Source organism: Neomonachus schauinslandi, chromosome 10, assembly GCF_002201575.2.
Source record: "Neomonachus schauinslandi chromosome 10, ASM220157v2, whole genome shotgun sequence".
In the NCBI taxonomy this organism is placed as follows: Eukaryota; Metazoa; Chordata; class Mammalia; order Carnivora; family Phocidae; genus Neomonachus; species Neomonachus schauinslandi.
The window spans coordinates 39,458,413-39,486,100 of NC_058412.1; the positions used below are offsets into that span (position 1 = coordinate 39,458,413).

The window sequence follows — 27,688 nt, forward strand, 5'->3', positions numbered from 1 at the left end:
GGCTCTCATTCTAGTCCTGGATTCAGGGGTCAAGGAAAAAAAGATGAACAACTGCTGTCTCTTACCCTGAAAGCCCAGATCTTCCCAGTGGTCTCCGTGGAGGGCACAGTCAAACTTGGAGCCAGTCAGTTTCTTGTAGATGGTCTGGAGGACTTGGCCATGCACTGGGTCTTGGCTATCCAGGCCACCTGCCCGAAAACACATCCCCACTCTCTGTCGGACTGCCTGCCCCTCAGGGGGGGACTGAGTGTTTCTCAGAGAATGGTTCAGACAAGATAGATCTGGATTGTACTCAAGAGACTGTGTTCTCCCACATTTTCACCCCGTGGCTCCCGCTCTCCCTGCCAGCACGGTACATGCAAGACCTCTGGCTTAGCCTCCGCAACAGGAGGGCAAACAGTGCTCTCTGCTTGACCACATACGCAGCATCTGCCTCGGGGCAGCACCTGTGCACTCACACTGAGCAATGGTCAGGACCAAGTCCCTTTCTTCTCGGAGACCCTGGTGGAGCTTCGGAGGCCCGAAGAGGCAGTGCCGGAGGGCGGCGAGCCCCGTCCTTCGAATAGTTGGCTGGATTCTTTTCTGGAGAGGAAGATGCAGGCAATGGGCAGAGGCCTGGGTTCACCTGCTCTAATGAACTTACCATCAGGGTCAGTACAGGGACTGTTCTTACAGAAAGAAGTAGCTCCGCCAACTAACTGGCTGGTCTCTGGGCCTTGGAAGGGGGCAGGAACTGTGAAGCACCTGCTCCATCTCTAGAGACAGGCTCTGCTGGGTCCCAGGATTTTTGTAAGTAGAAGAGATGTCCCCGGGGCGCCTGGGTGGCTCAGCTGGTTAAGCGTCTGCCGTCAGCTCAGGTCATGATCTCCGGGTCCTGGGATCGAGCCCCATGTCCAGCTCCCTGCTCAGCGGGGAGTCTGCTTCTCCCTCTCCCTCTGCTCCCCCCTCCCCGCTCCTGCTCTCTCTTTAATAAATAAATAAAATCTTAAAAAAGAAAAGAAAAGAAAAGAGATGTTCCCAAGTATAGGCATTATTAGCCCGTTGTCCGCATTTGCTCCTTTGGGCTTCTCCAGAGCTACTTCCCACTGACTGCCAGAGATGGCTGGCATGGGGACCCCTGCTTGGTCTGACAAAGCCAGGTCAGGTTTCCCAGCAGGGCTGCTTTACCTTTCGTAGGTCTCTCTCTCTCTGCAGAGGGCATAAATGATAAAGCCTAGCAGTCGTCTCAACTTCCAGGGTGAGAGAGCCAGTGAGGAGGGGAGGTTAGTGGGGACTTTTTGGAGCTGGATACCTGAGGGTTTGCTGGAGCATTCTGTCCATACCACAAGGGCACCTCCTAAACCAGGTCATGCTGACTTATTGCTCAAGGGCCACTGCTGCAGGTCTTAGAATATTCTGATTTTGGTAGCTTCTGGCCCTCTGAGTCCCATAAATCACCCATGAACCAGGTTTTAGGTTGAAGATCTGAAATCACAATCTTCTAAAACTACTCTTAGTCACTCAAGATGCCCCAGAAAGCCCACCAGCTTTTATTGTCCTCAATGTTTCTTCTTTATCCAACCCCACATATTTTAAAAATTCCCAAATAATTTCTGGTTCCCTGAAGGAATGGAAGAGTGAATGGCCATGACTTACTCAGCTTTCTAGACAGAATGCCTTGCTTCCCTAAGGAACTGTCTAGCATTTGATTCCAGACCTCCCCATCCCTAAGATGGAAGAGGAGGGAGCAGCTACACAGACCTGTGTATGGCAGGGCCACAAGAGCTCTGGGGACACAGTCCCAAAAAGGCCACTGGGGTCCTGCATGAAGCCTGGGTCCTTGGCTACCGCTGATTCTGTGCTCCAAGATTTCTTAGATGAGGTAAGGTCTTCAACTGGAAGCTTCCACCTTGCTTGCCCAGTGCCCTAGGCTGGTGGGATAGAAACCTGGCTCCTGGGAAAAAGGTGTTTTGCCTGAGACCCCAAACCTCCCTACTGCCACACCTTGAAGGAAGAGAGGTCCACGGTCTGGAAATGCTGCAGAGCCTCACTGAAGGAGATCAGCTGCCCAGGCTGGTCTGCGCTGGCCTGGCTCCCTGTGGCAAAAGGGAAGACACACTCAGACTTGTAACGGTGGTCATTCTGTCAGCGAACATTTACTGAGGGCCTTCGGGTTGTCACCTCTAAGCCAGACACTGGCTTTCAGTGGCAGACATCAGATATCTACAGCTCAAACCACTCTTCTTTAAGGGGCTGGCATTCTCTGCTGGGCCAGGCCCCTTCGTAGACCGGGCTGTTCAGAGGCTTGCTAGGCCAACCTCTGCAGTGAGTAGGGACAGATCTGCCCGGCAGGGGGTCCCATTCCACTCATCTGTGAGGAGGCAAGTCACTGCCTGGAGTAGGTCCCCATGTGGGAGCATGCCAAGGTCTGTTTAGGGGCCTTTCCTCACTTCCACTTTGCCCTTTCTCACACCCTGTATATGGATGACCCCCTCTCCATCTTCTGGTACAGTCCACAGGGAATGAACGTATCATCAATTTCGGGGATGACTGACACAGTCCACTGTAATGACTTTCCAGGAGCCCAAGTAGAGCTCAAGCTAGATATGGGTCCGAGCTCTACCCTCCCATAGCTCCGTCCAAACCTGTCAGAAAAGGGAGTGAGAATTTTTACCCAGCCCTCAGAGCCTTCTAGCATGGCTTCAGCCCCTATCTCCAGAGACTTCCTTGTACGGTGAACAACCTGTTCTCCCTGGCTGCCTGCCTTCATCCTTCTGCTCAACCTCATCACCCTGTGGAAGCAGACCCTGACCAAGGTCCTCCCTGTCTTCTCTCAGGTCTGAGCAGGTGGCAGCCCTTTTCCCATGGCGTTCATTCCCATTTCCTCCAGAGGTGGATTTGGAAAGATATTTTATTCTATGTCAGGGAGCTAAAATGAGAACTCTCAGGAATTCTAATCCCAGGGTCACAGAAACGTTAGCCACACATGGATGGTGCCTTTCTTAGCAGCACAGCGCCATTCCTGCAGTTACCTGTCTCTGTCCGGATGTTGTCCACAGCTTCCCATTCTTCTTGGGCTCTGAGCACCTCCGCACTCACAACTGCAAGAGTGAGAAAAGGAGACCCTCTGAGACCCAGGGACGTCCGGATCGCTGCTGCAGCCCCAGCCTTGTCTGTCCACCCTGGGTCCCGCTGCCCTCAGATACCCTCTCCACAAGGCTGCCAGAGTGAGCGTTCGAAAAGGCAGATCTGATGTCAACCCTGCTCAAAACCCTCCAGGGATTCTCCATAACTCTCCAGATAAAACCCAAACTCTTCAGCACAGCATCTAAATACTTTCACAGTTTGGATCTTTCTTCCACCCGTAGCTGTGCCCTAGGGCATCCAGAACTCCCAGAACTTCCTTAGCCCCTCCCAGCTTCTGTGCCTTTGCTCAGACAGCTCTCCCCCTACAGTTGCCCCAGGTGCCTGCACCTTCTGGTCCCAACCCCTGTGCTGCTCTTGTTCCTCATCCTCCAGGGAACTCTGACGTCACCCTCAGCCAGCCACCTTCCCTGACTTCATTAAGTTTGCAGAGGGAGCCAGTGGGCCTCTGTGAACCCCTGATACTCAGGCTCCTCAGTGTCGTGACTGTCTCTCCCACTACACTGGGAGCCACCTGAGGACAGCGTTCTCCAGAACCTAGCGCAATGCTCCACACAGGACAGGTGTTCAGCAAATGTCTGCTAATGAATGAAAGCACCGGAAACGGGGGGGGGGGGGGGAGCAGGAGAGAAAAAGCAGTGAGACAGGTTCTCTGTAGCCACCACACAGCCCTTTCTCCAAACCACAACTGTCACTCCAACCCGGACTGCTGGCGGTACGCCCTGCTGCTGGCTTTTCCCATTTGCTAGAGAGGAAATTAACACAACATGGAGAAAACGGAGAAACTTCAGTCCAAGACCCCAAATCGTGACCCCTCCAGCCTCCAGCCCCAGTGGTAAGAGTGAGGGCAGCTCCTCTTGGCCATGCAGTCTTGACTGAGGATATCGCAGGGCAATGACCTGTTTTGAGAGTATACTTGTAACTAAAATAAAATAAAATACTACCAGAAACTCAAAACACTAACAGAAACTGAGGCAGAGAAAGCTGCTGAGAGCAACTCCAGAGCCAAACTGCTGGTGAGCACTTCCTGTCCACACTCCCCAGCTGCACACGGATGACACTGTAGCCCGTGTCATCACTCATGGGACTGCTGGAGGATGGTGCAACTCTTCAGCTTCTAGGGGCGAGGGAGGGCGGGGAGAGGGGTATATGACCCACAGTCAGTACTCGATACGTGTTAGCTAGCATCACTGACACAGGCCTGGGTTCGGGTCCAGCAGGGCAGAGGGTAGTGGCAGCAGGTGACATGGGTCTGGACTTCTGGGAAATTCAATCTTGCCAGCCCCATCTGGGGTGGACCGAGACCCCGAGCCTCAGGGCTTCCAAGCTAGATAACTTCACTGGATACAGACGGCTTGGCCTTGGATGGTGAAGAGAATAAAACTTCCTTCCAGCATGCTGGCCCCTGGGAGATGAAGAGGGAGAAAGCGGCTGAACAAAGAAGAGAGTGGGGCGGCAGCAGGGACTGCTCTTACGGTGCTGACAAGGGCTGTGTCACCCCTTACCCTCACTGACGCCCGGCTTCACGGACTCTTCACCCTGCAGGGCCTCGTTTCAAGCAACTTGGTCAAACTTTTTTTGTCTTTAAAGATTTCATTTATTTGAGAGAGGAGAGAGAGAGAGAGAGCATGAGCAGGGGGAGGGGCAGAGGGAGAGGGAGAAGCAGACTTCCTGCTGAGCACAGAGCTCCTTGCAGGACTCGATCCCAGAACCCTGAGCTGAAGTCAGATGCTTAACCAAATGAGCCACCCAGGTGCCCCTCTTTTCTTTTTAAAAGATTTATTTATTTATTAGAGAGAGAGAATGAGAGCCTGAGCAGGGGGAGGAGCAGAGGAAGAGGGAGAGAGAGAATCTCAAGCAGACTCCCCGCTGAGCGCGGAGCCCGAGGCGGGGTTCCATCTCACAACCCTGAGATCATGACCTGAGCCGAAATCAAGAGTTGGCCACTTGGGGCACCTGGGTGGCTCAGTCGTTAAGCGTCTGCCTTTGGCTCAGGTCATGATCCCAGGGTCCTGGGATCGAGCCCCACATCGGGCTCCCTGCTCAGCGGGAAGCCTGCTTCTCCCTCTCCCACTCCCCCTGCTTGTGTTCCCTCTCTCGCTGTGCCTCTCTCTGTCAAATAAATAAATAAAATCTTAAAAAAAAAAAAGAGTTGGCCACTTAACTGACTGAGCCACCCAGGCACCTCTCAACCTTTCACCTACAAACAACTTGGCAGAAGGCTGTGAGCCAGGAGCAGAAACCTCAGCTGCACCTGGGAATCTGCTGTGACTGTAGGTTAGTCAACACAAAGTACAAGTCTCAACTAGCGGTTGCAATCTGGTCCCTAAAAACTGGAGACAAGTGTCCAAGGCATAACAAGAGCACTTCTTCCCCTTCCTCTTGGAACCAGGGAGATTCCTCCTCATCTGAAGATGACCCTGACATAAATACTAATTTCCCCCAACAGAAGAAAATGGAGGCAAAGCACAAATCTTCAGGATAGCAACTGAAGCTCACATTAGCACAGTTCCCTACCTTTCTTCCTTTTTCAACTGCCTTCATTTGGGCTCTCTTCCACTTAACCATACAGGGAACAGTATCACTGAATTAGTAAGCCTGTCTATCTATCTACCTACCTACCTACCTATTTATTTTATTTTTAAACATTTATTTATTTGAGGGGGAGAGGGAAAGACGGTCTTAAGCAGACCTCTGTGCAGAGCACGGAGCCCAATCTCACGACCCTGAGATCATGACCTGAGCGGAAACCAAGAGTCCAATGCTCAACCCACTGCACCACCCAGGAGCCCCGTTTATTTAATTATTTTTAAAGATTTTATTTATTTATTTGAGAGAGGGAGAGAGAGAGACCTCAAGCAGGGGGGAGGGGCAGAGGAAGAAGGAGAAGCAGACTCTCCGCTGAGCCGGGAGGCTGGCATAGGGCTCGATCCCAGCACCCTGAGACCATGACCTGAGCCGAAGGCAGACAATTAACTGACGAGCCACCCAGGCGCCCGTTTTAAAGATTTTATTTTTTTAAAGTAATCTCCAATGTGGGGCTCGAACTCACAACCCAAGATCAAGAGTTGTATGCTCCACCAATTGAGCCAGCCAGGTGCCTCATAAGCCTATCAATTTAAATGAGCTGAGAACAATCTGGAAGAAAACTGTAACTGTTTAATACGACTAAAAATATGTGGCACAGGGGCGCCTGGGTGGCTCAGTCGGTTAAGCATCTGACTTCGGCTTAGGTCATTATCTCAGGGTTGTGAGATTGAGCTTTCCATGGGCTCAGCAAGTGTTCATCTCGGAGTCTGCTTGAGACTCTCCCTCTCCCTCTGCCCCTCCCCCCTGCTTTCTCTCTCTCAAATAAATAAGTAAATAAATCTTTAAAAAAAAAATCTGGCACATAAATGCTACTTGTACTGAAATATAAAATATTTTGGCATTTAAGGCAAAATCTCTAATAAATGTTAGGTTTGTCACCACACAAAGATAAAAATCTATTAGAAGAAACTTCACAGATCTCCAAATAATTTTTCTACATTAGAATATTTTTAACAAGCCCCATATTTGTGGAGATTATATTTTCAGTTTGCAGAATTTCAAGATAACAATACATAGCAATGAGCACTCGTTATAGATTTATAATCTGTGCTCAAAGCACTTCACCTGAGCTCATATAGTCCTTACACAATTCCCATCACACAGGTTCTGACTCACTTTCTGTCTTATAGATGAAGTAAGTAAGGGTTAGCAGGTTAAGAAACTTGCTCAAGGTCATACAGCTGGTGGGTGAAAGAGGCAGGATTTAAACCAGAGATATGGGACTCTAGGTGTTTCTCACCTGGTGAGTGGGCCTTTCTGTGTCATAAATCAGCAAGTGAAATGAACTTTAAACAAAGTATACGAAAGAATCATGTAAAGCAGATAAAATAGGATACTTTTTCAAAGCCTTTTCACATACACTGTCTCGTATCATTGTCGCAATATCCCTTTGAGGACAGAGAAGGCATTGATCAACCTCCACAGCAGATATGGAGATGATATGATTTGCGCAAGGCACGTAATAAGCTGCTTTGAGTGCTAGATTAGGACTCAAGTCTTTTGACTTCTAATCCAGTGTTGATTCTAATTTTCCTTGAAGAATGATAAATCCGTCAAATTCTATAGGACAAGTACTGAGAGAAATTCAAATGATGAAAAGTAGACCACGGGGACCTCTAACTTGGTTCCCACCCAGGCTCCTAGGGCACTGAAGGGGACCTTACCACGTGGCTCCCATCCATTTGCTTCTGCTGTCAGGGCCCGGAGGATGCCATGGTTCTTCAACTCTGAGATCTGTAGGGGCAGCTGACCTTTAGTGTGAGGGTGAATCCATACCCTCCCATCCACACAAACATGCCCCACCCACAGAAGAGAATGTCTTTGGAACTGGAGGTCAGAAGGATGGGTTGATTAAAGTCCATCTTAAAGAGAGGCACGTGGAAAACTCCAACTACCATGTACAAGTCAGGTGACGTGGGGACAAGCATATGCTTTCCTTGAAGAATAAACAAAAATTCACACAACTCAACTGAGACTGTGGTGTGCCTTTGGTATTCCCACTGCACTTTGTATTCTGCTTCCCTGGAGCAACTACCTTACTAGCTAGAGGTTGTTTTGCAAGTTTGTGCCCCACAACTCCGCCCCCAAGTGTGAGCTCCTGGAAGCAGGGTCTCTGCTGTCCTGAGTTCCCTGGTGTCTGGCCCCACAGAGCAGCATGCAACAAAAGCTTGTATGGGTGGGAGGTACTGGGGTGTGGGTGACATGTACAGGAATTCCTCTGAGAGCCCGAAGAGCACTGGTGTCCTTGTCATATGGTGGAGGATACGCAGCACACACACTTTCAACCTATAAGACAAAGCAGGGTCAGATTCTTGGGCACATATCAGTCCTCCAAAGTTGACAGCTTAAATGTCACACCTTTTCCCAATACCACACACACAAAAATGGATGAACTCCTGAGAACTCAACTGTAAGGACTACTGTAAGGGAAAACTTCTGCTTAATCTAGTCTTAAGAGAAACTGCAAAAAGCTTAGTTAATATTATCTCAGATTTTTTGGCTCTGTAAAAGGTCTCAGGACTCTGAGTAAGTTTAGGGAGGCAGTTTCCTTACTTTTGGCCTTTCTGTTCAGCTTTAGAGCTTTAAAAAAACCACTTACCAACTTTAAAAACACAAACAAAACAAAACAAAACAAAACCAAACCACTTGACCAACTTTTGCAATTCAGATTACCAATATAGGACTAATTTTCCTAATGTGTTTAAAAAAATCCTACAAATCAGTCAGGAAAAGAAACCCAGCCCAGTAGAAAAACGGGCATGGATATGGACAGCTTACAGACAAGGAAACATGCAATGCTCTGAAACAAATAAAAAATGCTCAACCTTACTCGTAATAAGAGACGTGTCAAATAAAACTAGTCCGAGATAATATTTGTCACTTATCATATGAGCAAATTTCAAAAGAGTGATAACACACTGTGTTGGCTAGAAAACCAAGTGTTATAACACACTGAAGGGTAAATTGTTCCCACCTCTACAGCTTGACAATATCTGACAAAATTGTACATGCTTTGTCCATTTTGGGCCTGCAACTGCATTCTAGAAACTTATCCAACAGATATACTCGTCCGTGTGCAAAAGGACATGCTTAGAGCGTCATTCGTGGTGGAACTGTTTGTCATAGCAAAAGGCTAGAAAAACCCCGAATGCCCACTAATGGACTAGTTCCACAAATAAAAGCATATTAACTCAATGAGCTCCGATCTAGCCATAAAGAAGAATAAGAAAGTGTTTTATGGACAATATGGAACACTCCACATGATATATTAAGTGGAAAAAGCAAAGGGCAAAGTATATACAGTATGTTACCATTTATATTTTTAGAAAATACACAAATATATTTGCTTGTCTCTGCCGAGACTATTTCTAGACTTATACCCAAGGAAGCAGTGATTTTGCCTCCAGAAGAAAACTGGGTGGCTAGGGGACAAGAGAAGGCAGTTTTTTCACTATAGGTACATGCTCCCTGCTTTTTGGATTCTGAACCATGTGAATGTATTATTTGCTCTAAAATAAATAAGAGGAGGGGCGCCTGGGTGGCTCAGTGGGTTAAGCGTCTGCCTTGGGCGCAGGTCATGATTCTGGAGTCCTGAGATCCAGTCCCACATCGGGCTCCCTGCTCACTGGGGAGCCTGCTTCTCCCTCTGCTCCTCCCCCTGCCTGTGCTCTCACTTTCTCTCTCTCTCTCTGACAAATAAATAAATCTTAAGAAGTAAAATAAAATAAATAAGAGGAAAAAACTAAGTAAAAGAAAATAACTAATAAAAAAATCAGTGCTACGTCAAGGCCCCAGAATCCCAGCTGATCCTGTTACTCTAATCCCTCCTACACATTTTTGCCAACTCTTACTCCTTAAACAGAGCTTTGATTTCTTTATGACCAGGACACAAGAATGAATGCCTGAACACGGCACAGCTGAGCAAACTCCTCCACTGTTGGCCTCGTGATGCCTCCTCACGACTATTTCCCACTTCAGTCCAGTGAACACACTTGCTGCAGATCCTCTCCCCTCCATCCCTTGGGTCATGTGGTCTTCCTCCGGAAGACACCCCTACCACCACCCCTTCTGCCTCCTCAAGGTGGCCTGCCTTCCCCACTGGGGCTACAAGGGTCTCTTCCCTTCTCAGTCCTACAGCCAGCCCTTCGGCGGGGAGGACAAGTCCCTCTGCAAGAGTCCTATGTGACAAGAAAACAGCTATTCGGAGTTGCTTCCTACATGTTTACAGTACGACAACCCTGCTCACAGCCAGAACCTGGACATTTAGATAAGCACCTGAGCTTAGGATTCTTGCCACGAGGTCCTGCCTTGCTTTTCCTGGGGCACCTTTTAAAATAATCACTTAGAGTTGAGCCTGAGAAAAGCTAGTGACCTCCCCCTTACAAGTAATAGGGGTGCTTGCTCCTCTACTCCCTATCTCGTGCTTGCTCGTGATCTGGGACTGAGGACTGCCCCTACCTTGGCTCATTGCCCCCTCCACACACTCACCCCTGCCACGTTTCTGGGATCTGCAAGTAATAAGTCCTGTGACTCCATTTCTTTTTTGTGAGTGTGCTGAAACTGCACCGTCAATCAAAATGGCCCTAGAGTTTTCACTTCCCCCAATGCAGCCTATCTTTAAATCAGACCCTGCGGCTTTGAGTGGAGGAAATTTCTTTTACACTTCTATTTCTGACACCCATTAGCACAGTACGAGGCACAAAATATGTTCTCAAAACTTCTGATGATTCGGGGCGCCTGGGTGGCTCAGGTGTTAAGCGTCTGCCTTCGGCTCAGGTCATGATCCCAGGGTCCTGGGATCGAGCCCCGCATCGGGTTCCCTGCTCCGCGGGAAGCCTGCTTCTCCCTCTCCCACTGCCCTGCTTGCGTTCCCTCTCTCGCTGTGTCTCTCTGCCAAATAAATAAATAAAATCTTTAAAAAAAAAAAAAATTCTGATGATTCACTATGCTGAACAACTCCCTGCAGGGGTCTGTGTGCTTATGATTCATTCCATCCTTCCTTTCCCTCTCCAATTCAGTCCCCTCCAGTGGCCGAAGACTTCTCTCCTGGAAGAACAGTTCACCTGTCTTAGTACAGTGAAGAAAACCTCCCTGGGCTCCCAAAGCAAAGGCTTTGTCCCACAAGCTCCATTAAGACCACTTGTGGACCAGGTAGGGAGAAAGGCAAGGAAGGTAGGGTTAGCTGCCAGGCTCACACAAAGACATATCACACTGGACCCAGAGTCCTGAGGATAATCGAGCCAAAGCATGTGTTTGACAAGGGTCAATAAGGTAAACAGTCCAAATTGATAAATTAAAAATATCTTGGGGGATTCCTCATTGACATTCTCCTCTCACCCAGGTAAATCTGAAACAAAAATCCCATGACTCACTTAGAAAATAAGCTACTAGTGGGGCATCCGGCTGGCTTAGTCCGAACAGTATGTGACTCTTGATCTCGGGGTCATGAGTTTGAGCCCCACATTGGGTGCAGAGATTACTTAAATGAATAAACTTAAAAAAAAAAAAAAAAAAAGAAGGGGCACCTGTGTGGCTCAATCTGTTAAGCAGCTGTCTCTGGCTTGCGTCATGATTTCGGGGTCCTGGGATCAAACCTCTGCTCAGCAGGGAGTCTGCTTCTTCATCTCCCTTGCCCTCTGCCCCTCCCCACCTCCTGTGCAGGCATGTGTGCTAGACCTCTCTCTCAAAAAAATAAATAAAATCTTAAAAAAAAAAAAAAGAAAAGAAGCTGCTAGCAAAGGCAACTGACTCAGAGGTATATGAATAGAAGCTTCTCCTACAAAGAGCATTATAATGAGGGTTTTCCCAAAACATTTTGAAAGTTCTACATTCTCTTGATATATCCTGTGTTATTACTAATAACAATATATCCCAAACGAACACCTTCTTTCTCAAATAGAAGGGCTTGCTTACCTGTCCATCTCTTAATCCTTTCTCATTATGGAAAGAGCAAGAGTTTTCATTCATGATTCAAGGTCATTTGTTCAAGTGAGCTTTGTCCTTGGGCTCAGAAAGGAGTCTAATAAAGTCTGAGATTAGAAGTATGGGGAGAGCCAGCGATCCGACTGCTCTACCTTTGCCTTCCTTCGTGGCAGTCATTCAGACTAAGAGTAAGTAAACAGTCCCCATGTGCCATCACCAAGGCTAGGAGGTTTCTGTGAGTACTGAAAGAAGTCCCTGAGGTCTCTGAAGTCTCAGTCCTATAAGAAAAAAAAAATTACGGAAGAAAACTAGTTTCGTCATTCAGTTAAGCAAAAATGGGAATGGATGATAAATGGTCAAAAACAGCCAACATCCAGGGGCACCTGGGTGGCTCAGGAGGTTAAGCACCCCGCTCTTGATTTCAGCTCAGGTCATGATCTCAGGTTCGTGAGATCGTGTCTCCAGTAGAGTAGGGCTCCGTGTTTAGCCGGAGTCTGCTTCTCTCCCTCCCTCTACCCCTCTCCCTGTTCTCTCTCTCTCTCAAAATAAATACATAAATCTTAAAAATAAATAAAAATCTTTAAGCAGCTATAAATTTATTCCGAATAAATCAGCTGCTTTAGTCAAATGCCTAATTCTTACTTTCCATGCCATTGGATGGAACGAAGGGGATGCTAGAGGTCTGAGGGTTGGATCCTCAGTGTCCAGAAGGCAGCGGCAGCACCACTGTTTAGTGGTGAGGTCTGGTTCTGACAATGAAGTCACTGGGATCTGGGGGCAGCTTATCAAAGGGAGGAAGCTAATAAGTGGCATCCTGGTGGGTGGTCTTAGCTGAAGTGCTCAGACTTTGCTTAGGTCTCAGACACAGGTTGGGTCTGGGGGCTTATAATAATACTAGGCCTGGTTCCTATGATGATAGAAAATCAAAATGCAACACATTGCCTAGCCTTCCTTGGTGAGCACCAATATTGCACATGTTGCAGCTGTTTAGTCAGTTTGGCTAACTCTAAGACAGTCATCCCACGAGCCCACCTTGGGAAGAGGGCTGGACAGGCCCGTAATTTATTGTGGAGGAACTGTACAACATGGATGACTGTTACAACAGTCTGGATCATAAGTGGGCAGAAAGCCCACACACAACTGACGGCCATATTTCACAGACTTGGATAACTTAGGAAGGAGGGTGGCCTCTCTTTGAGGTCAGCCCTGGACTGTGGGAACATGATCTGGATTCCCTAAGAATTGGCTGCCAGTAACAAACTGGAATCTTTGTCAGGTGGTAAGATGATTTCCAAGCACCCAGAATGGGAATACTTCCTGGCTATTGGGCTGGACATTTGGGTCACTGTAATTTAATGGGGAGGACAGTACCTGTCCTACCTTGGTCATGGTACCTCAGGAACTAGCTCTCTCCCTCACTGTGTCCTCTGGGACCTCAGCATCTGGTTCCCTTTCCTTGCCCTCCTCCTTGATCTCTATAACACCATATAACAAAACTCACACAGCCAACCTTGGGAAGGTGACAGGCAGGGATGGTACCAGTGATCTCAGGAACCCTCTTCTGTTTCTGTGTATGAAATGAAATCACGCAGCACAGAAGCATGACCAACTTTACACACCTGCTAGTGCCTCAGTTCCAACTGGAGCTCTGGGGACTTCAACAGGGACAGTTACTGTCTGTAATAGAGAAAGAAAAGAGCAAAAACTCCATCAAATAAGCCAGTAACGGAAGTTATGAAGTCATGCCCACCAACATTAGGCAAGTTCCTTATAGTTGGGCCCAAAGAAATGGCCTTCCCATAAGAATGGGTCTTTTTCAAATTAAGTATGGTACACCCACTCTAGGCAAGGAGCTACATATGATTTTCAAACTTCTTGCTGGAGCTTCAACTCTCTGAATAGGTATTTAATCCAGACACTGGGTCCATACTTTAAATACCAAATGCCCACGTAGGTCTGACAGTCCTTTTCTGATCCTTTCATCAGGCTTGTCGCTGGGCGGCTCCCCGGCCCCTCACTGCCCCCAGGGAGGGCAGGTGCCATGAGGACCCAGGCAGAGGCTTGGGGGCGCCGCCAGGCCCCCGCCGCAGGCAACGCCATCCCAGGCGAGCGCCGCGGCCTCGGGCAAAACGACTGGCCACCCGGGGGCACGAGGCCGGGCGCTCGCCGGCTGTGACGGGCGGATCTCAGCAGGAAACTCACTCCATCAAGGTACCCCGCCAGACTGGGGCTGTGTGGGTTCCGGACGGAATCCTCCTCACCAGTTGGTGCGAAAAACAGGTAAGCAACTTGCCTCGGGTCATTGGGCGCGCCCAAGGCAGAGCGCAGACCACACCTCTGGCCTCCTGGGTCCCGGGCGAGATTCTCTCTCAGGCTTGCAGCTCTCAGCCTCGTCTCGGCCGGGGGCGACCATCTCCACCCCACGCCCGCTCCGCAGAGGTAGGGGTTCGCTGGCCGCGGCCCAGAACCCGGGAGCCGTCGCGTCGGGCTCAGGCCGCCGGCCACGCCTCCCCGCGCGTGCGCACCGCGTCCCCACGCAGCCTCTCCGCCCCCAGCGCCCCGCCTTCTGGCCGCCCGGGACGCTTAGTATCGCCAGAGCCTTACGAGCCGCCGGGAGGGACGGTCTCGGCCCGAAGGTTCTGGCTTATCAGTGGTCGAGGCTGCCTCCGCCTCCCCGCCCACCCCACCCTCTCCCAGAAGGACTCAGAAGCGAGGCGGAGCCCCTGCCGCAGAGGCTGGGCGCGGTGGCAGCGGGCCCCGTCCTCGGACCCCGCCAGCGCCATGTGGCTTTCGCTGCTGCTGCTGCTGCTGCTGCTGCTGACGGTCCTCTGCAAAGGGCAGCTGCGGCTGTCCGCAGGCAGCTCCCCGAACCCCTTCTCCGAGGACGTCAGGCGTCCCCCCGCGCCGCTGGTGACCGACAAGGAGGCTAGGAAGAAGGTTCTCAAGCGAGGTCAGCGGGAAGGGACCCTAGGCTCCAAGGCTGCACTTGGGCGGCTTGCATCCCTATTCCAAGAGGGAGAGCTGCTGTCTACCTGGGCCTCAGTTTCCCCATATGTAAAGTGTTGGGAGGGTTTCCTTGCACCGGCAGGCGCCCCGCCTTATTGTCTGCTACCGGTGAGAACCTATGCCCTGGCAGGCCCCGGGCCATAGTGGCCCCATGGGCGCGGTCCCGTCCTCTGCATCCCAAAGTCATGGTTTTGCCAAGAACAGGTCCTCGACCAGCAGGATAGACAACAGACCTTCGCCCCATTTGGTTTATAGGACCTTACCTTTTTCACTTGCCCTCCCCCATGGTTCAGAGGGGTGGAGGACCTTAACATTTCTTCCAACCTGTGTGGGAACTTGTATTTTGCCCATCAGGTGATTTGACCAGTTATGCTTCCTCCCAAATCATGTGGTTGAACCCTGGTTCTAAAACTTTGGGAGAACCTCAGCAGGATGCCTCAGGCTCAGAGCTGCTCCTTAGTCAACCAGAGTATCTCCACACTCATCTTTAGGACATATTTTGGGGTTCCTCAGAAGGTTTAAAGAAAGAGTTGTGCTTTAAAAAAAATTAAATTCCCTCTTTGATCTCCAAGGTCCCTCCTACTTGTAAATTTTAGAATTCTGTGTGACACATCCTGTGACACAGGCGGAGACAATACTCTTTTAAGTGGAAAGACTGTTAGTCTGAACTTCTGAGATCAGGGTTTTAGCTTGAACTCTGTCACTAATTTACTGCATAACCATTCACAAGTCACTCCACTAATCTTGGGTTGTTCTAAAAAAGAGATGACTAGTGTAACTGTTTTTCAAACCAGGTTGTGATTTATCAGTAAGTAATGAAATCGATTTAGTGGGTTGCATTTCAAAATGTAGAATAGAAAATATGAGTCATCATACATAGTTCTGGGAAGTATTGTATTGTGAAACTTCTGTTTCGGGTATTTATATTATATACTTATTTATAACCTGGGTTGTGATATAAAATGTGTTTTTCATGGGGCACCTGGGTGGCTCAGTCGGTTACATGACTGCCTTCGGCTCAGGTCATGATCCCGGGGTCCTGGGATCTAGCCCCGCATTGGGCTCTCTGCTCGGCGAGGATCCTGCTTCTCCCTCTGTCTGCCGCTGTGCCTACTTGTGCTCTTTCTGTCAAATAAATAAATAAAATCTTTAAAAAAAAAATGTGTTTTTCACTATAGGTTTTTCTGAAAGTGTTTGAAAAGTTTTTCAAGTTCTTTTGCAGCTTGAAAAATTCCAAATCTCAGTTCTTCACGAGTGATCTTTTTTTTTTTTTTTTTTTCAGTAATTCACGAGTGATCTTTAAAGAACAGATTTTTTGTTGGAAATGCCCATGTAGCACAATGCGCTGTCCGGCTTCATCTTGTTTAGGTGCTGGCCCCTTAGTTCTGCCTCTAGACTTCCCAGATATGAAGGGGTGGTACTATGATTTCTCAGCTCTGTCCTGCTCAAGCTTCTGCTTCAGGATCTTGACGAACCATCATAGGGCCAGGCTGCTCCACCCGTGCCAACAGACCCTGTATTTTCCTAGATAACCAACTTGTGAATGGACAGTTCCATGAGCCGGCAGTCTGCCCACAACACTCTCCTCTGTCCCCCATCTCCTCGTTTTCTTTCTTTCCTAGCTCTCTATCCACACGTAAGTTTCTCAGCCTGTATTACTGTCAGCTTTCTGATTTTGTGTCGTGGTTTACTGATTCCTACTCTTTTTGATAGTAGGGAAAATCTCCAGGTACATACTGGTTTTGATTACATCAATTCAACTCAAACCAAATCGCTGTCTTTAATCTGCCTGGCTGGTCCTGAGAATTTCCCAGGTGAATGGGTGGAGTTATTTTAGTCAGTTGCTCCATGCCGAACTCTATCTAGAGTTTACTTGCATTGTATAAGCTAGCGGAGTCTTCCTTGGTGTCCATCTCTTTGCTCTCTCGCCCCCCCGCCTGAGAAGCTCACCCTCCATCTCTTCCCTCTGCGGTAGCTTTCTCAGCCAGCCAAGTGCCTGAGAAGCTGGATGCAGTGGTGATTGGCAGTGGCTTTGGGGGTCTGGCTGCAGCTGCGATTCTGGCCAAAGCTGGCAAGCGAGTTCTGGTGCTGGAACAAAACAGCAAGGCAGGAGGCTGCTGTCATACTTTTGGACAGAGAGGCGTTGAGTTTGACACAGGTAAGGCTTATGTGGGAAGGGCTTAGGAGCATGGCTCTATCTTCAGGAGGCTGGGGGCAGCCATTGTGGGAGGATCCTGGACATTTCTGTTGTTTTGGAGGCACCACTGTCTTTGCCTGACAGCCATAACTTTACCGGGTGCTGAACTGTGCAGAGATTTGGTGGTTTCTGTCGCAACTCCTCCCCACAGAAAGGGTGGGCAGCGCCCTCTGGGCATGGACTCAGCCAGGCAGGACTACCTCTTTCACCTTGCTTCCTTATCCACCTTTCCAGGGGTCAGTCCCCTTATCCCTATGACACCTTGTTTTTCTGTCTCCCAATAGGAATCCATTATGTTGGGTCCATGCAAGAGGACAGCATTTGCCGTTTTGTCTCGGATCAGATCACAGAGGGGCAGCTGGAGTGGGCTGCCTTATCCTCTCCCTTTGACATCATGGTACTAGAAGGGCCCAATGGCCGAAAGGAGTTCCCCATGTACAGTGGGGAGAAAGCTTATGTTCAGGGCCTCAAGGAGAAGTTTCCCCAGGAAGAAGCTGCCCTTGACAAATATGTAAAGCTGGTTAAGGTAACGTGGACATGCTGAGGACCCCGTTTATTCCTGACAAGGCTGACCTTCTTCATGGGTGGAGTGACTGGGAGGCACGGCGGGAAGGGAGGAACAGTCAAGTTTGCCCTGAACTCAGCCCTTACCCCTAGTTGGCCTTGGTGCCCAGCTGGGCCCTGTCTCTGGAGCCTGGACTCGGCAGCTGCCACTCTCACTCTGGCCTCTGGGGGGCACCCTGTTCTCCTTTTTGACAAGGCTGGCTTCTACCTATGTGGTCAGATCACACCCTTTTTTACTTCCTCAGAGATCAGATGGGATTTTTCAAAGGGAATTTGGGCAGGAAACTGAAAAGGAGAAAAGGACTTATCTGAATGTGGAATGGGAACAATTTTTAAAAATCCAAGTTCTGCCAGGGCTAAGGGGTGCTGGGCCCTGGTGCTGGGCTGGTGCAGGCTGTTGGAATGGGGATTCTGTTACAGCGTTCTAGAGATGGGACCTGTTCTCACGGCTCATTTTTTTCCCTCAGGTGGTGTCCCGTGGAGTCATCCATGCCATCTTGTTGAAGATGCTCCCGTTGCGCATAGCTCAACTCCTCAGCCAGTGTGGGCCGCTTACCCGGTTCTTTCCATTCCTTCGTGCGTCCACCCAGAGCCTGGCTGACGTCCTGCGGCAGCTGCCAGCCTCCCCGGAGCTCCGGGCAGTGCTGAGCTACATCTTCCCCACTTATGGTGGGTACTGGCTTTGGGTCCTGGGCGGCTCCTGGAGGAGGAGGGGCTGCCCTCTTGGTTCTCAGTCTTTCTTCCTGAGACTGCTTGACTGAGATGGAGCAGTAGATACCCAAGGCCTGCTGGAGCTTCTGGATGAGAAGTCTAGCCACCTACCTGCTGGACTCCCTGGTAAAACTTCCCTTCATCCGTGCCCTGGATGGTTTTCCTTTTCAACCAACAATGTCCTCCCTCATCTTGGCAGCATGGCACTTTGCAGGGAGGACATTCCCACTGGCCTCAGGATCTGTCAGGTGCCCTGTGTTTGGATGGAAACAGGCCCTCTGGCTGCCCTTAGCCCTGGGGATCATTTGGATCCTGGGATGGGTAGACTCAGGCTGCGTCCTTTTTGACAGGAAACTGTGTTCCTTTCTAAATGGTGCTGCCGTTGGCTCTTGCCTCATCGCCCCTTCCTTCCTTCCGTAGGTGTGACCCCCAGCCACAGTGCCTTTTCCATGCATGCTCTGGTGGTTGACCACTACATAGAAGGGGCCTTTTATCCCCGAGGGGGTACCAGTGAAATCGCCTTCCACACCATCCCTGTGATTCAGCGGGCCGGGGGCGCTGTCCTGACCAGTGCCACTGTGCAGTGTGTGTTGCTGGACTCAGCTGGGAAAGCCTGTGGTGAGAGCCCTGCATCATGCTTCCCGGTCCCCGGGCTGGGGTGGGACAGAACTGGGGTGCAGAGACAATCAAGCACTGCGGCCACAAGGTGGAAGAACTGACGGGGAGTTCAAGGCTGAAACTGCCCAGAGCAGGAGCTTGGGGAGAGGGATTAGTCTGGAGGTAGAAAGGAGGCAGGAAGGATAAAGGATTGACTCTTCCCCCAAAGGACAGTATTTAATCATTTATTCAGTAGGTAAAAATAGTTATCTAGTAATCCATAACCTCCTTGAATATAGGGGCTGTGTCTCTGTTATCTTTGTAGATCTTATCACATAATGGAGGCTCAACACATATTTGTTCAGTGATGGAATGAATATGTAACCTGGGCACTCCAAACGGCAGTGTGGAGACCAGCAAGATGCCCTACCCTCAACCTGTAAATGGCAGGTGGAGCCGAGAATCTCATTAGCCTGGCTCAGGTCTTTACTGCTACCTGCACAGAGAGTCAAAATTGCACTGTGGATGAATTCGTGAGAGGGTGTATGCAGGGAAGGACTCTGGTACACAGAATGAACAGGCCATCCATGACTAGGGGCTGCTTAAAGAAGCATCCGGGAAGGAGACACAGAGAGGCTTGAGAGAACAGGGCTGATGTGACAGTGAACTCACCAGAAGAATCTTGCAAGGAGGAAGAGGGGAGTGGATGGCCCAGTGCACAAAAAAAAAAAAAAAAAAATCTAGGGGGAAAAGGCCAGGAGTGATCTCTGAGAATGCATGTGTAGAAGAGACCAGGAAGTTGTCGGGTGATAAGGGAGAGGTGGCTGTCAGTTGTGTGAGATTTTCTCTGATGTCCAGAGCAAGTTCTCCTCACAGCTGAAAGAGGTCCATGAAGCAAGGTGGGTTGATCAGATTAATTAGATCAGTTCAGAATATTGTATTTTTCAGGTGCTAGACGATAAAAGATGGAGATAAAAACCTAAGATGGCTATAAAGAAAATCTGTAACTCATGAAGTTTCCAACCTCATAGGGAAGATCACTGAGATATAATTTAAAGTGTCAGATAGAGGTACATCCTAAGAATGGAGGAAGGAAGGTAGAGGTGCTTGAACCAGCTCATTAAGGGTGAGAAGAAGCTAGCCCGAGGCTTTGGGATGTTATTCCAGGCAAGGGGAACAGAATGTGCAAAGGTACAGATGTATGAAAGAGCTGAGTATTTTTAGGCATCTGGAAGTAGTAGGTTGAACCCTAAGAAATTGCCTTCTTTATTTTTTAAGTAGGAGTCCAACGTGGGGCTCAAACTCACAACCCTGAGATCAAGATCCAAGTCAGACGCTTAACCAACTGAGCCACCCAGGTGCCCCAGAAACTGCCATTTTTATAGGTCAATTAATGGTTGACTATCAGCTGTTTCATATGCTGCCCCCTAATAGTTTAGTGAGTGCGGCCAGAGATGACGCTGGAGACATAGAAGGGCCCAGACCTTGGAAGGCCGGTATGACTTTGGAGTTTATCTTACAGAGGTTGTGGTGTTGCCAGAGGCTTTCAGAGTATTTTGGAAATAGAACTCTGGCAGCAGTGAAGAAGGTCCTGGGATTCCAGTGGAAGGGTGTCAGCCCATGAGCTTTGTCGGGGTTCGTGTGGAGGTTGTCAGGTTTGACTAAAGAAAAGGGTGCTCCCATGGGACGGGGAGAGGGCCAGGGAAGGTAAGGGCAGGAGCGACTTGGGATAGGCAGAGAGTGCTCGAAGATGTTGCATTTGCTTTGCAGTTTTGCCTAGAGCCTGGCCCTAGGTGGGCTGGATGCCCAGGTCTGAGAACATGAAGTGTAGGCTGGGGGAGAGAACTGTGTGAAATCTGGACCTTCCTCTTCCTCCTGGAGTGCACAGAGCCTCAGCCAAGCTCTTGTGCCTGCAGGTGTCACTGTGAAGAAGGGTCAGGAGCTGGTGAACATCTATTGCCCCATCGTGATCTCCAATGCAGGACTCTTCAATACCTATAAGTACCTGCTGCCTGAGAACGCCCGCTGCCTGCCAGGTAAAAGACCGGGCTGTGTTGCTCCTCCGAGCTCCCAACAGCACCCCTCTGGGGCTAGCCTGCCCAGCCAGGCTGGTGCTCTTTCTCCTCCTGGCTGCCCTATGACCGCCCTTAAGCAGAACAGGTAAGCACGCGCACGCCGTCTCCAGCATCTGTTCCCAGCAAGGCCTCTGTGTTTAGGGGTTGGGAAGCAGCTTCCCTTGTATTGTATCACCCCCAAAGAGCCCTTGGTCCTTATCTCTCACTCCATTCTTGGCATATTTACCCTCTCTCCCCTGTAACCTCACCCACTTTGCCCTCTCCTCTTTCAAGGCTCCCTTCCAGGTTGCCCATTTCTAGTTTCTCCAGATCTTAAATCATCTAATAGTTCATGATGGTCGGTAGCATCCTAAAGGAATATTTCTTGGGTTTTCACGAAGTTTGTGGTATGAATCCTGCTTTTTTCCTTAATTTCTCACTTATTTTGAGTGGGAAAGCCTGTTCTGACAGTATCAGTAAGGGAAGCTAAGGCCAGCATGGAGAAGAAAGTCTTGCTATAATTGTTGTGTTTTATTTGGGACCCAAGGTTATACTTTTTTTTTTACTCTTTCAGGAACCAGCTCCTTATTAAGGCTGAGGCTGCAAGAGGAGTACCCTTCTGGCTTTCTTCTGTCCCTTGAGCTCTGGGCTTGCGCTTGAAATCTGGGGCCCAGATAACACTTAATGTAGTCATCTCCTCTGCTAGGCTGTGTCCAAAAATATAGAAGTCTGATTTGGGGGGGTGAGGAGGCATAGCTATGGGTGAGGGCTTCCTTGGTAAGTCTGTGTGAGAGGCTTTCCCTTTGTCATTGCACATGATCCTCATTGCCGCCTGGGAGAGAGATGTCATCATCCTAATGTTTATGCAGGAGGTAGAGAAGTGAGGTGAAGTGACTTCCCAAGGCCACCCAGGTGAAAGTAGCAAAGCGGAGATGAGAACACTGGTGTGTCTGACTTGAAAGTCTGGGCTCTTGGCCCCCTTTGGACTAAGGAACATGGAGCTTCCAGAGAAAAGGCCTCACTAAAAACGGCAGGAGAGCAGGCCAGCCCACAGGGAACCGAGTAGCCGAGCCAGAGTTGAGTGAGATGTTACCATTTTGAAATGGACTTTAGGATATCACATAACCAGAAGCTGCTGGTATGATCTGAGGATAGGAGGCTGGCTGGCTAGGAGGGTAAGAGACGGTTCTAGATAAAGGAGGCTGGCTGGCTAGGAGGGTAAGAGATGGTTCTAGATAAAGGCCTCTGGCTGGGGTGGGAGGTGGAGAGTGAGGAACAGCTCCAGATGCAGTTGGGGTGGAAACCATGGCCTTCAGCAGTACATGGAGGAGCCCAGAGAGCAGTGGGAAGGAGCTCTCCACTCCGGAGGGTAGGCTTGTGGCTGCTCTGGAGGAGCTGAGGAAGGTGGGCAGCAGAGTAGGTTCAGTAGAAAAGTGATGTCCTAGGTTTCTTCACGGGGGAGAAGGCAGGTGGCAGTTGTGATGATCTCTAAGATATGAGCTGTGTTTGACCGAAAACCAGCCTTTTCATCTCTTTGCCTCACTTAGCTGGGCCTCAGCCAGCATCCGCTGCCAGCAAAGGCCTCCCTTCCCTCACACTGTGTGAGCTGAGTGAGGTGAAGCTGACTGGCTGGTGGCAGGGCAGCTGGACAGGGCTATGTGGACTGACAGACTTTGCCTTTGGTACTTCCTGCCCCCCTGTCTCCTGATCTCCCAGGACCTCTGAACCCTGGCCCTGTCCTCTGATGCGGTCCCAGTGCCCTCCCCATCCCTCCACCCCTCCTCCCCCGGAAGCCATGTTGCCCTCCCTTCACTATCCAGTTCCGGTTACAACGTTTACTGCTTTTATGTCTCTTATTTAATGGCACCAGCCCCACCTGGCTAAAAAAACAATTGTCCCGCTTGGATGGGGAGTTAGAAGCTGCCTCAGATGAATCCCAGTTTGAGAACGTTTCAGGCAGTGGCAGTGAGGATGCTTAACTCAGGAGACCCCAGGTGCTGGGACTCCTTTGTTTCCAGCTGCTTTGGGGGTAGGGATTCTCGTGGGTCTGTCTCCCTCTCAGAGACGAGAACCAGGTATCTGGGGGCCTCTGGGGCAGGCAGTGCCAGTGGCCGTCAAGTGTGGAGGAGGGGTGGTCAGGCAGAGGGAGCCTGTATGAATGGGAGCACTTTTAATTCCGCTGCTGAGCCTCGAGGAGGTTCCTGGGGATGGTTTGGAGGGGAAGTTGTTTGAGTGGGGAAGACTGGTCCGACGGTATCAGCAAGGGAAGCTAAGGCTGGTGTAGAGAAAAAAGCCTTGATATCATCGTTGTGTGCCTGATTTGGGGCTCAAGGCTCTGGTGTTCTGCCAGGGATGTGGTTCCCGGATCACATCCCTCTAGTTGGAGAAAAAGGAAAGGAGGGGCTGGGTGGAGGTAGTTGCTATTCTTAAGGGCCTCGGAAGACCTACAGGGTCTCACTCCCGGGCACCCCCCCCATTTTCCCCATGAACACCCCCACTGCACTTGGCAATGGGGAGCTGGCAGTGAGGTCAGCCCCAGACGCTGGGACGCAGGCCACGGCTGCCCCTGCGGCTCCACAGCAGGCCACGGCTGCCCCTGCGGCTCCACAGCAGCCCTGGGCGCCCTCCTGTGGCTCCGGAAGCCGGCGTTCCCTTCCCTTGTCAGCACGCGCCTGCGGGCCAGTTATCTGCCTCACTTTCCGCCCACAAGTGGCCTCTTTGGCACGACAAATTCTATGCTCACCCGACACAGAGCACTCAGTTTTTTGTAGCCTCTATGGGGAAAGTCACCTTCTTTCAGGAAAGCCGCCTTTCCAGTAGACAGGCGTCGTATCTGATTCCTTGTAGTGTCCCCAAGGCCTAGCAAAGGATTCGGCACATTTTAGGTCCTCGACAAATACTAGTTCAACAAATTAAGCAGAGCACCCAGTGGCCTCAGGCAGGTGGTGGTGCTGGGAATGGGAACGAAGGGTAAGACTTTGTGGGAGCCATTTCCAGAAAATTGGTCTGGGGTCATTTGTTGAGAGGTGGGGAAGCCCAGCTGCTTGTCTGGGGACATCAGATGGCCCTCAGAGAGGCTGTCACCTTCCTCCATCGTGCTCTTCCCTCCTCCCCTACCTGAATCCTAAATGCCAGGTGTCAGTAATGTGGTTTGCATTTATTCATCTGCATTGCTTACCATTTTGAGGTCTTGTACTCCCTGTACAGCGTGAGAAATTACACATATTCGTTCACTAGATGGCCCGTATTAAATGTAATACGGAAATCAAGGCTTATAACAAAGTAGTGTTCATACAGGTGGTCTGTATAGCGTGGAGCCCAGGAATCCGCTCATAACTTCAAGCCATTAGGGGAAGACTGGAGGCAGTGAGCCTGGGACCGTGCTGTAGCCCTGGGCCAGCTTAGGGAAGCTGGGCCTCCTGGGCTTCTAGGGACACTTAGAGCAGAGGTGGGAGGAGGCAGATGAGTAGGAGGCTGAGGTTGGGTTCTTCACAGGCAGGAGACGGAAGAGCAGCAGCCCCCCGCCTTCCCCCCCCCCCCCCCCGCCAAGTCAGTGTTGAAATAACAGTTGTAAAAACGGCCCGGGTGCTAGCCGGCCGCCGAGGGCAAGGCTGCGGATAAAGTGAGCAGGCATCCGCAAGTCCGGGGGCAGGGAGCGGCCGCCGCAGCCACAGTTCCTGCAGCCCTGACACTTTGGCAGGGGTGAAGCAGCAGCTAGAGATGGTGCGGCCTGGCTTGGGCGTCTTCGCCGTTTTCATCAGTCTGCGAGGCACCAAGGAGGACTTGGGTCTGCAGTCCACCAACTACTTTGTCTACTTCGACACAGACCTCGACAAAGCGTAAGGCGTGTGTGTGTGCCCATGGGGGGACAGGGCGTCAGCACGGGCCCACAGCCCACAGGGCTCTTGCTCCCTCCCTTGACGCTGGACAGTCAGCAGCAGGATATGGACTAGGCCTTAGCTTCATCCCTGGGCAGGGGGGCGAGGGGGGTGTCCCTGGGGGTGACCTGTCCTCCAGGCAGTGCCGGTGACAGCGAGGCCTGGGGGTCGGCAGCCACGCTCCTCGCCCCCAGAATGGAGCACTACCTCTCGATGCCCAGCGAAAAGGCTGCAGCACACGTGCCCTTCCTCTTCATCACTTCCTCGTCAGCCAAGGATCCCACTTGGGAGGACCGGTTCCCAGGTGGGGCTTTGGGTCCTGGGGGGTGGGAGCTGGAACAGGGAAGGGGCCTGGCAGGAGTGACCCTGGCTCTGTGTCCCCAGACCAGTCCACAATGATCGTGCTGATGTCCACCTGCTATGAGTGGTTTGAAGAGTGGCAGGAGGAAGCGACAGGGAGGCGGAGCAGCGACTATGAGACCCTCAAAAACTCCTTTGTCGAAGCCTCCCTGTCGGTTGTCATGAGGCTGTTCCCCCAGCTACAGGGGAAGGTAGGCGGCTAGACTGTGTGCTAGTGGCAACAAACCTCTTGGTGACATTTCCTTGACTTTGGGGGAGGGAAATAAAGCCCGGAGACAGCGAAGCTCAGGGAAGGGCAAGGAACCCGTGCCGGCAGACAGCTGTCAGGGAGAGCAGAAAAGGGAGGACATGAGGATCTCACAAGGCCCCGCTCCCACCCTTTGGCTGCCTTTTTTGTCTCCTCAGGTGGACAGTGTGGCCAGAGGGTCCCCACTGACCTACCAGTTCTATCTGGCTGCTCCCCGGGGTGCCTGCTACGGGGCGGACCATGACCTGGACCGCCTACATCCTCACGTGATAGCCTCCATGAGGGCCCAAAGCCCCATTCCCAACCTCTACCTGACAGGTACACAGACTGCCCCATTTCTCCAGGGCCTGAGACCCTGGGCTTCCCTGTCACCCCAAGTACTCTGTTCTGTCCTCACGTCCTACTGTCCCCTGCAGCCTTCCACACGGGGATGGGCTGCCCCAGCAGGCTGTGGCCCCTGGTCCCGATCTAAAGTCATCTCTGGGTGGCCTAGCTTGGAGGGATGAACATGAGGAGCCCTTGCCCCCCACCCCCCGTGGAAGGATGCTCATGGGCCTCTGCTCTTGTCTCCTAGGCCAGGATATCTTCACCTGTGGGTTGATGGGGGCCTTGCAAGGGGCCATGCTGTGCAGCAGCGCCATCCTGAACCGGAACTTGTACCTAGACCTGAAGAAGCTTTACTCAAGGATCCAGGCACAGAAGAAGAAGAATTAGTTCAGTAAGCAATGAGTTTGAGGAATCCCGCCGGATCTCTGGCACAGCCCTTGATTTAGCTATGTCTTTCTGTACCGGTTCCCTCCTCACATAAAGCACTCTAATTTGTTTCTGATTTCTGACTAGAGGTCTGACACACAGGTCACAGTCCTTAGATCACAGTTCTCAAGCTGCAGCTCTTCCAGCTGGGCAGGTGGTGAGCTCTCAGACCTCTAACATGTTGTCCCTGCTAAAAGGCCCGGTGTGGGCCAGTGACTTGGACAGCCTGTCTTGTCAAGCAGTGCTTTGCATACCACACTCCCATACCTCCCAACTCTGAGCAGTCAGAAGTCAAGTATCCTTTTGGTCAGATGGACAGAACCTTCAGTGTTGGCCAGCTGCAGCAGCTCGGTCCAGCCGTCTCGAGGCTTCTCCTCTTCCATTCTCCACGCTGTGCTGCAGCAGCTCCACGCTACTGAGGATAAAGGGTGCCTGAAGAGGTTTTTGTCAAAACCTGGGCATGGTTTTGCTTGTAGTCCCATAGGTTCAGAGGCCCCCAGATCCCATTTTTGTTGGTTCCAAGGGCTCTTTCAGAGGGTGGGGAAATGCCTATGACAGGCTCAGTGTGACTGACTGAAGACATTAGTCAGCCAAGTATATGTTAGAATATCCAATTCATATACAGACAGGCCCTAGGTTGGTCTTCCTTATTTCCAAGGTGACGCTGGGTCTTCAGTGGGCCAGCACCAAGATACCCTCATGGAGCTCAGTACTGAGCCTCAAGGTTTATCTTCCAAAAATCCACACCAAAGGGTGACATTAGCAGTTGGGGTACAGGACTGAAAAGATGACTTCACTGGGGTTGAAGCAGGCTGAAAGAGCATTCCTGGCCAAGGGTATAGCAGAGGACAATCACAGAGGTAACTGGAAGACAAATCAGCCATCAGCCAGCTACCTCCTAGACCCAGAGGTAGGAAGGAGTGGGGCTGGAAATCAGGATCAGAATGTGGAAAGCTACAGAATGTGTGCAGAGGCCTGGGATGGGGTTCCTGTTTATTGGTACATATGTAGGGATTAGATGGGAAGCTGAACAAAGGCTTTTTCACTTATATTAGACCTTATTTCTGTCAATCTTATTACCATTTTAATAAATTTAATGATTTTATAGCTTTAATATTTGAAATTTATTTTGGTTTCTGTGCAATGATACAAAACTACATTGAAATAGCATTCAAAGAAGCTCAGTAAAACATTATGTACTGAAAAATACTTATTAGACCAAATAAGCTTTAAAAAAATAAAAGTAATTATATAGTTAAGTTAAAGCTGAAAATATAAAACATTGCAAAAACAGTGGCACTCTACTAATTGGGTAAACAAAAAAGGGAAACACATTCAACAATCATTTATTAACATGAGAAACTTCTGAATTAAAGGAATATCTACGAGTGTGAGGAGCCTGGCTTTGTTGGCAGCCTGAAACTACACCGCTCAGACCCAACACCGTTACAGAGGAGTTTCTCAACATTTAGGAACATTTAGGAAATTGACATGAGACTTGTGGGACTAGCTGAATTGAGATTCAGTCCTTCTCTGGATGAACAGTTAAATGGAACCTAAAAATCTCTTCCCAGCCCTCTTCCTTAAACAAGGCAGTGTCAAAGGCAACCTTCCCAGCAAGATTTTTCAGAAAACAGCTGGCCGAACTATAGGGTCTGGTGTCTGGTGTCTAAAATACTCTCCTCCC

The 27,688-nt window shown here is 50.3% G+C and overlaps 2 protein-coding genes across 5 annotated transcripts in view; one reads left to right on the forward strand and one right to left on the reverse strand.

The window, feature by feature from the left end:
- ELMOD3 (ELMO domain containing 3) overlaps positions 1 to 14,176 on the reverse strand; it is a 29,038-nt gene extending 14,862 nt beyond the window's left edge. The window contains exons 1-9 of one of the 3 annotated variants that reach the window (XM_021697593.1): positions 13,928 to 14,176; positions 13,254 to 13,311; positions 11,626 to 11,912; positions 7,921 to 7,998; positions 7,377 to 7,446; positions 3,012 to 3,080; positions 1,984 to 2,075; positions 459 to 582; positions 66 to 188 (exon numbers count right to left, since the gene is read on the reverse strand). In XM_021697593.1, coding sequence (XP_021553268.1) covers positions 66 to 188; positions 459 to 582; positions 1,984 to 2,075; positions 3,012 to 3,080; positions 7,377 to 7,446; positions 7,921 to 7,998; positions 11,626 to 11,679 — 610 coding nt within the window. In that variant the 5' untranslated portion in view covers positions 11,680 to 11,912; positions 13,254 to 13,311; positions 13,928 to 14,176. Of the gene's footprint in view, positions 1 to 65; positions 189 to 458; positions 583 to 1,983; positions 2,076 to 3,011; positions 3,081 to 7,376; positions 7,447 to 7,920; positions 7,999 to 11,625; positions 11,913 to 13,144; positions 13,312 to 13,564; positions 13,648 to 13,927 lie in introns of those variants that run through there. The other 2 variants (XM_021697595.1, XM_021697594.1) reach the window with 2 other exon arrangements.
- A 100-nt stretch (positions 14,177 to 14,276) lies between these two features.
- On the forward strand, positions 14,277 to 27,115 carry RETSAT (retinol saturase). Of its 2 annotated transcripts, XM_021697591.1 has the most exons (11): positions 14,277 to 14,584; positions 16,616 to 16,798; positions 17,122 to 17,363; positions 17,869 to 18,070; positions 18,533 to 18,730; positions 20,626 to 20,745; positions 24,464 to 24,602; positions 24,836 to 24,945; positions 25,026 to 25,192; positions 25,407 to 25,566; positions 25,823 to 27,115. In XM_021697591.1, exons 1-11 carry the CDS (start codon positions 14,416 to 14,418, stop codon positions 25,960 to 25,962), a joined length of 1,830 nt encoding a protein of 609 aa, XP_021553266.1. In that variant the 5' UTR covers positions 14,277 to 14,415; the 3' UTR covers positions 25,963 to 27,115. The 2 variants fall into 2 exon arrangements, with proteins under 2 accessions (XP_021553266.1, XP_021553267.1); XM_021697592.1 differs by lacking the exon at positions 16,616 to 16,798 and having other exon boundaries at positions 14,319 to 14,584.
- Positions 27,116 to 27,688: the final 573 nt, after the last annotated feature.

Bases quoted from the DNA above. Each gene is read 5' to 3' on its own strand.
- RETSAT (XM_021697591.1), top strand. From the start codon at position 14,416: ATGTGGCTTTCGCTGCTGCTGCTGCTGCTGCTGCTGCTGACGGTCCTC. The intron at 17,364-17,868 runs GTAACGTGGACA...TTTTTCCCTCAG, and splicing joins AATATGTAAAGCTGGTTAAG to GTGGTGTCCCGTGGAGTCAT. The intron at 24,603-24,835 runs GTAAGGCGTGTG...CCTCGCCCCCAG, and splicing joins GACACAGACCTCGACAAAGC to AATGGAGCACTACCTCTCGA.